At 36.0% G+C, this 12,121-nt stretch overlaps 1 protein-coding gene across 2 annotated transcripts in view; it reads left to right on the top strand.

The window, feature by feature from the left end:
* Positions 1-12,121, top strand: part of PRMT3 (protein arginine methyltransferase 3) — a 127,650-nt gene that overhangs the window by 99,751 nt on the left and 15,778 nt on the right. For both annotated transcript variants that reach the window (XM_032166407.2, XM_058446547.1), the window contains 2 exons: positions 10,062-10,112; positions 10,310-10,397. In XM_032166407.2, coding sequence (XP_032022298.1) covers positions 10,062-10,112; positions 10,310-10,397 — 139 coding nt within the window. The remainder of the gene's footprint in view (positions 1-10,061; positions 10,113-10,309; positions 10,398-12,121) is intronic.

Here is a 12,121-nt window from a genome sequence, read left to right as displayed (position 1 = left end):
TCTTCCTTTCCCTGATTCCTGCTCTTCTTTAAGGTTTTTAAGTGTGGCTTTCTAATACCATATGTATTGTATTAGTGGGAAGTGATTAATTGTACGGATGAGGGAATATTTCTCTGAAGTAGTTGCATCCGATATCAGTTTTGAATTAAAAATAGGAAGTTATAAGTTAAAGCATCATCATTTCCTTTTACCAAAGGTTGGGACAGGTCGACCATATCTCTTTATCATTTAACAAATAGTTTACTTAATAAATCATACTGATTTCCTATAGTCCCTGCACATTCCAGGATATTTCATGCCTTTGTAACTCTGTGCAGTTTCACCATTTAGATAGCATGCCCAGGCATGCTTAGGCAGTGAGGATACAGAGGCAAAAAAAGAAATGGTAAGACTGCCCTTAAAGGGCTATTGGGATCTACAAGTGAACAAAGACATTGAACAAAAAGTATTATAAATATAGTGAGTGTTATTACAAAGAGTGCAGGAACATTTAATGGATGTATTATAACCTACTCTGGGATTAAAGAAGGTTGCCCAGAGGAAATAATATTTAAACTGAGACATCACAAATTAGTTTAGGAATCAAGAGGAGTGTTACAGTGATATGGTTTGGCTGTCTCCCCACCCAAATCTCATCTTAAATTCCCATGTATTGTGGGAGGGACCCAGTAAGAGGTAATTGAATCATGGGGGCAGGTCTTCCCTGTGCTGCTGTCATGACAGTGAGTCTCACAAGATCTGATGTTTATTATAAGGGGGAGTTTTCATACACAAACTCTCTTTGCCTGCTGCCATCCATGTAAGACATGACTTGCTCCTCTTTGCCTTCCACCATGGTTGTAAGACTTCCCCAGCAACGTGGAACTGTAAGTCCAATTAAGCCTCTTTCTTTTGTAAATTGTCCAGTCTCTGGTTTGTCTTTATCATACAGGTAGGGGGCCTTAGGTAGGAAAAAGCAATACAGTGAATAATCTTCTTCCTTGTAGTGGTGAGCCACATAAAATGGAGAAACCCGTTTGCCAAAAACAGCTACAAATGCCAAAAAAATGTTAAATGCTATCTGTTTGAAGTTAACAAATAAGGAAGTACTACTAAGCCAAGACTCAGAAAAGAAGGTAATCTGAAAAATGAGACTAACATTTGGGGCTGCTTTTGCCCTATAGGCATTTACCAATTCAGGGGAAGGAGCTGAAAGACTTGTGTAGCCCTTTTGATATTGCTCACATGGGTAGGAATACAAAATGGGACCCTAATAGTTTTGCAGCACTTTGCATTGGGACCGTAAAGACTGTGCCCAAGAATAAGGTATGAGAGAAGTAAATGAACACTTGCATGGACTACAGCACAGCTTCAGGTCATCTGGGTGGTCCAGGAAATCTCAAACCTTGATATTAGATTAAGATCTCGGTTTGCTCATGCCCCCAGGTTCCTTGCAGAAACAAAAATTCCTTCTAGAAGATTATTACAGGTTTCGAATTATTTTCACAAAGTTTTTCAAATATTAATGTTCAAAACATATTCAGAAGTAATCAGTCACACAAGGACACAAAACAACATGAATCAAGAACCAGTTGAAGCAGTAGACAATAAAAACAGAGCTCTAGGTGCTCCAGGAATTAGATTTTGAAAAACTATGCTTACTAAACTGAAAGAGAAAAAATATTGCAAATTTTAACAAATGGAAACATTTTTTAAACTATGGTTTGGAAAAGAATCGAACAGACATTCTAAGACCAAATTAAATATGATTTGAGCAGCAGATCTTCATGTATTAATGTAGAGAAGATCTGCGAACTGGATTTTACAGCAGAAGAAAATGTCCAGAAAGAAGCCTGGAGACATGCAAGAATGAGAGAGAGGGAAGGGCAAGAAATAACATGGATACAAGAAAAGGTCTAATTACATATACATGTCAATGGGCATCCCAGGGAAACGGAGGACGAGAATGTTACAATATTTAAAGAGATGGTGGCTAAGAATTTTCCAAAACAGATGAAAGCAACAATTTAAGAAGTACAACAGAACCTAAATAGCGTAATTTTAAAATTGTATCCAAATGTAGGTGTATATTTAAGAGAAGTGAAAACATGTCCACGCAAATGTTTACAGCAGCATTATTCGTAATAGCTAAGAAATGGAAGTAATTCAAATGTCCATCAACTACAGAATGGATAAGTAAAATTTGGCATATCCATGCAATGGAATATTATTCAGTTATAAAAAAGAATGAAACATGATACAACATGGTTAACCCTTAAAAACATTATGCTAAGTGAAAGAAATCAGTCACAAAAGACCATCTCTTATATGATTCCATTTAAATGAAATATCCAGAATAGGTATATCTGTAGACACAGACTGGACAAGAAGAGAATGGATGGAAGATTTCTTTTGGGGGAGATGAAATGTTTTTAAAATTAGATTGTAATGATGGTTACACAACTCTGAGTACACTAAAGAATGTTGAATTGTACAATTTAAATTGGTAAATTTTTTGGTATGTGAATTATATCTCAGTTTAAAAGAGGGAAGAGAAACCCACACCTAGACATATCCTAGTAAAACTACAGAAACCAAAGAAAAATCTCAAAGTTGGTGGAACTATGGTGCTGGAATTACCTTTAAAGAAGAGCTAAGTAGACTAGTAGATAATTTCTATAATTGGTAAATCTTCAAACTGAATACAGCTGTGAAACCCACACCCACATGAAGAAACAAAACATCACAGTACCCTAGTAGTCCCCTTTGTACACCTACCTAATACAGATGTCCTGTATTAGCCAGGTGCACAAGGAACAATGGAATTGGGGGAGCGGGGGAGAGGAACAATGGAATCAGAAGAAAAAAAAGACAAACAGAAGAAATTATAATGATGACATTATCACTGTGCTGCCAGAAAATAACTGCAAACCCTGAGTTTAACCCAACTGAGATTTCTTTTAAGAATGAAGCTGGACAACTTGGCTGGGCACAGTGGCTCATGCCTGTAATCCCAGCACTTTGGCAGGGTGAAGCAGGCTGGTGGCTTGAGGTCAGGAGTTCAAGACCAGCCTGGCCAACACGGTGAAACCTCGTCTCTACTAAAATTACAAAGATTAGCCGGGCATCATGGCACACACCTCTAGTCCCAGCTACTCGGGAGGCTGAGGCAGGAGAATCGCTTGAACCCGGGAGGTGGAGGTTACAGTGAACTGAGATTGCACCTCTGCACTCCAGCCTGGGCAATAGAGCGAGACTCCATCTCAAGAAAAAAAAGAAGAAGAAGAATGAAGCTGAAATAAAGATATTTTCAGATAAGCAGAAAAGAAGAGAAAGAATTTGCCTTAAAAACCTGTGCCAAAGGAAGTACCAAGGGATATTCAGGCAAACAGCAAATGATCCCTGATGGAAGGCCAGAAATTCAGAAAGGAATAAAGATGAACAAAAGTGGTAAATATTTACATACCAGTAGTTCTCTTAGGTATATACCCAGTGGCCATGTTATGTATATTCACAAAAACTGTTCAAGTGCCTGTCAGCAGTAGACTAAATTATATAGTCACATATACCTTACAGCCATGAAAATGAATCATTTGCAGTAAGGTAGATGAATTTCACAAACAATATTGAGGAAAATTAGCCAGACACAAAGGACTGCCTGATGTATGATTCTCTATATATTGAAGTACAATAGGAAAAATGAATCTTTGCTTAAGAGTATTAGGATAGGTCGTCAGAAGCATAGGTGCCTTGTAGAGTCTAGGTGTGTAAGGGGGACTACTAGGGTGCTGAGATGTTCTGTTTCTTCATCTGGGTGTGGGTTTCACAGCTGTATTCAGTTTGAAAATTCAGCATGATGTACACTTATGTGCACTTTTCTGAATGTACATGATGTATTAAGCAGTTTTTAAAATGAAAACAAATCAGTAAATTTCAATGAATATTGGTTATGTAAAACAATTTTGTGTTTATAGCTAGGAAGAAGTGTGAGGTATCAAGTTATGAAATGTCAAGATGAAAGTATTCGTGTTATAGACTCTGAAGATGATTTTTGCCCCCTAAAACCGCTTTAATAAGCAATTTTGAAATTACAAGGAAGCAATCCCAAATAAATTTAAAAGGAGTTTCAGTTATCTTGAAATAGTCTATGTAGATCAGAAATAAATTACATTTTGTTTGTTTTTCAATAAAAGAATTTTTAAAAATATTTTTAGACCTATGGCCTGTTTTACTACTTCCCATATTGCTTGGTCTATTTTTTACCACCACTCAATCTGGCAGTATCTCTTGAGAAGTATATGGCACTTAATATGTATTGTTCCCTAGAGGAATCATGAAAGAAAGAAAAGGTGCAGATTTTCTCTTGGGATACAGTAGAAAATTAATTGAAAAAGGAAGAGTCCATAATTTAATGTGTAGTTACAACTGGGGAAAAAATCATAATATATAATTTTCATATTTGTTGATTATGTCTTCTTAAACGCCAGTTATAACTGGCACAGTTCATGCTCTATGTGGCAGCTCGTATAGCTTATGTTTGTATTTTCATCTGCTTGGTTTATATACAATGATCTAAGCTATAACAGTTATTTTTATGCATTGTCTGCTTACTCTTTCTTTGCTTGCTTGAGACTCATCAGTTGGCTTTTGCATTCCATATTCAGATTTTGAAAGAAATACTTCAACGAAAAATGAATTGTATTTTTGTTATAGTGATTCTGCTGCATGGATTACAAGCACTCTATCTCCATGCTTGGATAAACTCCATCAAAAGCACATTATCCTCCTACTTCTGTGGCCAGCTGCCTAATTGTATCTGCTGTAACCACATGCTGTTGGAACATGATACCAATGAAGAACAGAAATGATAAATTACTCCCTGCAGGTGATAGTGATAATGATAATTTTTAATTTCCTTCTTCCTCATAAGGTCTAGTCTGATCTTATTTCATTGGTTGCCATCCTATTACATACACACAATGTGTCCTCTTTAAAGAAATATTCATCGCACCAAAATACATGAGAAAGTCATTTTTATCCCAAATCATTGTTCTTCAAATGAGTGTATATTAAATGAACTGCATTTACCTTTATACATATAAACAAGCAAAATGTGGCTTAAAACAGATTTTTTCATGATTCAGTTTACAAATGCCATGAGTTTTCTTTTTGTGAAATCCACAAAAAGATGAGTTCTGAAACTATTACATGCTGAGGAATATTTGAGATGTACAACAAAGCTCCATGCTTATATTTTCCTATGTGCATCAAAGTAATTGTCGAGGAGTCTCACAAAATATCAAGAAATTCACTATGTATATGTAGTTTCCTTTCATTCTGTTTTCTTCTATCATTGTTTTTGTTTTTTTACTACTTACCAGTCATTCTCCCTTCTCTCACTCTAAGGGACTTTTATAACTAAACTTTTAGTTATAAATTTTTCTGACTATGGTATAATTCAGTGAAATTTTATTTAATTGTGACCTTGCCTTTGCAGATTAACCCAACTTCTACAGATAGATTTTAATGCTTTTTTTTTTTCCCCTCAGCAGTTCTCATTGCCCCAACAAGATATATACGTGAGACAAAGGAGAAATTTCTTCTGTAGTCAGCCTTCAACCTCTCTGATCTTTTTCGAGCATATGTCAAGTTGTAGCTCCAGTTAGTTATTTGTTGTCATTGCCTATTAGTCATTATTTCCTATGGTTGTTTATTCTTATATTTGAATGACTTCCACAGAGATAATGTATAGTCATTGAAATTAACATTTAAAAGATGTTAAGATAGGCTGTCAAAGTGACGGTAGCAAGGTGGCCAAACTGTAATTGAAAATAGCGGCATGTTTATATTTTCCTGACAAAACAAGTCATTTATTCCTAAATTAGCTGATACTTGGTTATATCATTATTCCTTATTTAATAGCTTTGCAGAAATAAAAACACTAATCATAATTCATTTGGTTTTATATTACTATGTTTCAAAAGTGAAGTTTTTTTTTTCTTAATCTCTTTTAATTAAGAGTTAGTAGCATGCAACTGTTGTCCCAGCTACTCAGGAGGCTTAGGCAGAAAGATCCCTTAAGTCCAGGTGTTTGATTTCAGCCTGGGCACCATAGCGGGACTCCATCTCTAAAATTAAATTTTTAAAAAATAAGAATCACACAGAAAAGAAAAAAAACACCACAAACCCTGTCTCTTTAAGGGGCATTCTAGATCATGTTGGTGTTTGAGGGTAAACACTCATTTTAAAACCAGAAACTCCCTTTTTTTCAGAGCAACAATCTTCCACTTTCTCAGCTGTATGAGTGCTGTCTAATGAGTAGATAGATTATCTGCACACAGTTTGAATTTCAGGTGAATTCCTTCCTAACTTCTCCTCATGCTTCTGCTTTCTGTTTAATGTGTGCTGTGGAACTGAGTTAGTATTACTGTAAACCAAACCTCATTAGAAATGTGACTGTGCTTGAGGACTCAAAGATACTGTGATACATTTCACAGAAATGCAATTTCAGATATTTGTCATAGATTCTTTCCAGTGCTTACAACTGAAGTTAACTATATCTGTCATTTTTCTTTGTCTTAAAACTTATTTTTTGATTACCCAGAACTTCCCAGTATTTCTTTCACTGTATTATTTAAGGGCTGGAAATTAACTGAAATTCATACACAGTTAGATTTGGAGACTAATAAGCATGTGTGGCCGGACGTGGTGGCTCACACCTGTAATCCCAGTACTTTGGGAGCTCCCCAAAAAATGTGGGGAAAAATAAATCCTAGTAAGCTAATAAGAGCTTTTGTGAAAATTTGGGTTTAAAAGCAGCTTTTGTAACATCTTCAGATATATGAAGAGAAGCATTTTAATTCTTATTAAAAAAAAAGACTGGCCATAAATATAACAGTTATAGAACTATAATTACAGAAAGATGAGAGGCTGTTACATGAGTTTAAAACAGAATTTTAAAAGATACATAAAAATTTTTGAAAACAAAAAGATATTTTAGAACTATGGGTTTTCTGTTCTTCTTGTTCCAGGTTACCTTCTGAAGAACTTCTTTTAAGATGTTTCTAAAGGAAGTCTATTGGCAATGAATTTCTTTACTTTTCCTTGACTTGAAAATGTCATATTTTGCCTTCATTCGTAAATGTTCTGTCTAGATATAGAATTTTAAAACTTTTTTTTTCCTCCATCAGTATCTTTTTCTTTTTCCATCTGGACCACCAATGGACACCAATAATGACACATTAGATCTATAGGTCTCCAAGGTTCTATAACATGCATTTTATTGCTGTCTTTTCCCTTCTTCAAATTGGATAATTTCTATTAATCTTCAAATTCACTGATTTTTTTTCCTGTCATCTCCGTTCTGCTATTCAACCCAGAAGTTTCAGTTATTATAATTTTCAATTAAAATTTTTTCATTTGGTGCTTTTTTATGGTTTCTCTGCTGAGAATTTCTATCTTTTGATTCATTCCATTGTGTTTTCTGTCACCTTTGGAACATAGTTATAATGGCTGCTTTAAAGTTTTGCTTGATAGTTTGAGCATCTGGATTATCTCAGAGGTGGCTTGTCTTTTCTCCTGAGAGTTGTTCAATTTTCCTGATTCTTTGTATGTTGAGTAATTTGAGATTGTACCTTACTTAGATGTTGTGCATGCTATGTTGTATAAACTGTGTTGTTAAAATCTTAAGGATGGATGTTCGTGTTTGTGGTTAGCAGACAGTCAAGCCCAGTTAAAATCAGACCATAAGTTCTGTCTTAGTGTCCAAGCAGACAGTTAGCCAAGTCTCAGTCACATTCTGTAAGCCTTTGTTATGCTGTTTTGAGGCTCTCTTTACACATACCTAGTTTACGGATTAGTCTGAGACTTTTACAGATTTTTCAAATCTCAGGTCAGTTCTCTAGGCCTTTACTTGTTGGTTTCGTTTTTTTTTCCATGCATGTTTTATTCAGAGGTTAATCCTGAGACTTGCACCAGTGGTTCAAATTTTAGTTCAATTCTCTAAGCTTTTGCTATGTGGGTTTGGATCTCACCTGAAAATGTGAAAATTTGGGGGTTAGGCTGAGACTTCTGCATTTCCTACATACAGAATTAGATCTTTTCTAGCTCTCTCCTTTCCATATTTGTCCCACATGTTCCATGCTTTTCAGAGTTAAAAATTAGTTCCATTCAAGTTCAGTTAGTCAATGCTTTAATAAAGTATACTGGCTATATAATAAAGCTAGCCATATTTGAGACTGAAGACTAAAAATTTTAATTTGGCTAAAATTTATTGAGAACCTACTATATAACATTGTATTGGGTAAGGGGCATAGAAGTGAGTTACACATATGCCTTGCTCTTAAATAAATTGCAGTGTAAGGCAAACTGTAATATACTGTCGTAATTAACATAATAGAATGTATAATAAACACATTTGCTCAGCAAATATTTGTATTGTATCGTATGGGCCAGGTTACTGCTCTGGGCACTAAGAGTATAGTGGTGAACAAGACAGGCATACAGGAATAAATAAGAAAACCGTTGAATTGGTCTGTGAAGGGGCATCATAAGTATCCGGAAATCAACTGATAAAGTTATATAGAAATATTCTAATTAACCACATGGTTTTTATGATAATCTGTGGCTGAGTACTACATTGTTTTATAATTCTATTTGGCAGAATTATTAATAGTATTTTGATTCTCTCTTGGTATCTAAATTGCAATGAACCTCAAGGTTAAATATTGAGTTTGGTTTGGACCTAATCCATATTAACCCTACAAGATCAATAAAATGTCACATTTTTAACAAAAGTAGTAGAGTATGCAAATTAGCTTTACCATGATTTTTCAAGAAATCAGTGTCCTGTTTTTAACACTTTATAAGCTTAATGTAATGCCAGCTTTAAAAAATGATTAAGTCCAGCTAGTTCCAATAGCAAAAGAAAAAGGAATGGTATTTAAATTTAACCAAAAAACTCAAAATTATGTATTTATCTGAATATGTTAATTTCTTTAAGAGATCTTTTTGTAGGCTGGGTGCAGTGGCTCACACCTCTAATCCCAGCACTTTGGGAAGCTGAAGCGGGTGGGTCACAAGGTCAGGAGTTCGAGACCAGCCTGACCAACATAGTGAAACCCCATCTCTACTAAAAATACAAAAATTAGCCAGGTGTGGTGGCACACGCCAGTAGTCCCAGCCACTCAGGAGGCTGTGGCAGGAGAATCACTTGAACCCAGGAGGCGGAGGTTGCAATGATCTGAGATCGTGCCATTGCACTCCAGCCTGGGCAACAGAGCAAGACTCCATCTCAAATATATATATATATTTTTTGTACTATTACAATAACCCTTAGAGCTCACTTTGGAGTTTCCCCTTTGAGTACTTGCTTAAACATAAGATTTGAGTACTATTTTTCATTTTTTCAGGAAAAAAAAATAAGTAACATTTTAAACATCTTTATTTCATCACAAAAATATTCATAGTACTTAAAAACAGATATACTGGACTAGAAGAAATTAAATGAACTGGCTTTGTATAAAAGAGCATGTTTTAATTATTTATTGCTGTATAATAACCCATCTCAAAACTCTAGCTTGAAGCCCAAACCATTTATATCTGTTTGTTTCCGATTCTGCAATCCTGACTGGACTTAACTGAGTAGTGCACCTGCTGGTCTTTCCTGGCATCTTTCATGCTGGTGCAGTTGTCTGAATGCTTGACTACAGCTGGAGAAGTCAAGATAGCCTAATGCGTGGGTGGACATCTCAGTTGGCGAGTGAGGCTCAGTGAGGGGCCAGCTGAGTCTCTCTTTCCATGTGTGTTCACCTTTCAGTGGTCTAGCATGATTATTTCTCTAATAAAACATACTGATTATTTGATTAGCCTTATTACCTTTACTATGTTGTTTCTGTGAGGAAAAGCCAAATTACATTACTTTGTTTTTACTTATAACATCTTTTCCAGGAAAAATATTGAGTTTAAGAGGTATTTAGTCTCTGAAATGGTTTATCATTTTTGCCATGTCTTGAGACAATAATTAGTTATTACATTATGTAATTCATTTAGTAAGCATTTATATTTCTTTTTTTAAAAAACAGGCAATTGCTGGCTACTTTGATATATATTTTGAGAAGAATTGCCACAACAGGGTAAGTATCATGAGTTATCTCATAAGAATTAATTATTACAGAAGTATATTATATTTTATTTTGTGCCCCAAGGTGTTTAATCATAAGCGTTTTGCTGCTGTAAGCAATTGGGGCTTGTGTTTGATGTCGTAGATTAATGTACCATGATCTTAAAAATCTTGTACTTCATCAAATACTTTTGAACTTTACCAATTCAGGTCGTGTTCTCTACGGGCCCTCAGAGCACCAAAACACACTGGAAACAAACAGTATTTCTACTGGAAAAACCATTTTCAGTTAAAGCAGGTGAGAAAGAATAGTAGGGGGGAAAGTATCTTATTCATTCTGAAGTAAATGATATTCATTTTACAACCACTTTTTATGTGCACACTATATTTGTTTTTTGAGACAGTGTCTCGCTGTCTCACCCAGGCTAGAGAACAGTGACATGATCTCGGCTCACTGCAACCTCCATCCCCTGGGTTCAAGCAATTCTCCTGCCTCAGCCTCCCAAGTACTTGGGATTACAGGCACGCACTACCACACCCAGCTAATGTTTGTATTTTTAGTAGAGATAGGGTTTCATCATGTTGGTCCGCAACTCCTGACCTCAAGTGATCCACCTGCCTCGGCCCCCCAAAGTGCTGGGATTACAGGTGTGAGCCACTGCGCCTGGCCTGCACAATATATTTGAAGCAATATAACAAATGTTAAAAGATGTTTTTAGAGCTTACCACCTACATAAATTTTAGATGACTTGTCATTTAATTAAAGATGTAATTTAAGAAAAATATTTAAGTCTAATTTCTGCCAACTAAAATAAATAAGATTACCTAGCTCTTAAAGTATCACAAAATAATTCAGAAAACTTTTGGCAATAATTAGTATTTAATAAGTTACAAATGTAACTAAAAATATTTTCTTTCTTCAAGTGACTAAAGAGAAATATCACCAATAAAATAAAAGTTAAAGACAATTTCATTCAGTAGTTATTGTAGGCGAGGCACAGTGGCTTGTGCCTGTAATAAGCCACTTTGGGAGGCTGAGGCAGGAGGATAACTTGAGGCCAGTTTTGGGTTTTGTTTTTTCTTTTTTGAGACGGAGTTCCACTCTTGTTCCCCAGGCTGGAGTGCAGTGGCACCATCTCGGCTCACTGCAACCTCCACCTCCTGGGTTCAAGCAATTCTTCTGCCTCAGCCTCCCAAGTAGCTGGCGCCACCATGCCCAGCTAATTTTTATACTTTTAGTAGAAATGGGGTTTCACCACATTGGCTAGGCTGGTCTCAAACCCCTGACCTCAGGTGATCTGCCCACCTCGGCCTTCCAAAGTGCTGGGATTACAGGCATCAGCCACCGCAGCCAGCCGAGGCCAGTTTAAACCAGCCCAAGCAACATAGCAAGACCCTATCTCTACAAAACAATAAAAATTAGGTGGGCATAGTGTAGTCTATAGTCTTAGCTGCTTGGAGGCTGAGGCAGGAGGCTTGCTTGAGTCAGCAGTGAGCTATGATCATACCACTGCACTCCAGCCTGGGTGACACAGCAAGACCGTGTCTCAAAAAAAGAGAAAAAGTTATTGCATGCAAAATGTATTTGTGTTAGCATTCTCTCCACTGTCTCTTCCCTACCTATCCAAATCTTATGCAGTATTCAAGGGCTAATCAGATTCTATTTTTTATTTTAAAAACTCATTGATTGTTCACTTACATTAGCACCTATAGTTCTGACATACCTATACATTTCACTCTAAAAGTTAGAATTTGATTATGAGATTTAAAAATTTAAACTGCATACTACATGTAAGTCTTCTTGTACCACCTTCTCTGAAAACCTCCTGAGGGCACGAAAGCTGAATGTATAACAAGCTTCAGTGAAAAAAATCCAACTTCACCAATAACTCAGGAAAAGGCTAACTGAAACCATGAGATGCTGTTTCTTGTCCATCATTTGGGGGAAGAAAATACATAAAGTTTAACAACGTCAAGTGCTGGCAATAATGTGGCCAAATGGAGCTTTCATTGCCTTTTGCT

The sequence above is a fragment of the Hylobates moloch genome, unplaced genomic scaffold, assembly GCF_009828535.3.
Source record: "Hylobates moloch isolate HMO894 unplaced genomic scaffold, HMol_V3 SCAFFOLD_11, whole genome shotgun sequence".
In the NCBI taxonomy this organism is placed as follows: domain Eukaryota; kingdom Metazoa; phylum Chordata; class Mammalia; order Primates; family Hylobatidae; genus Hylobates; species Hylobates moloch.
Note: the sequence above shows the minus strand (reverse complement) of the source record. Positions and strands in the feature narration are given on the sequence as shown.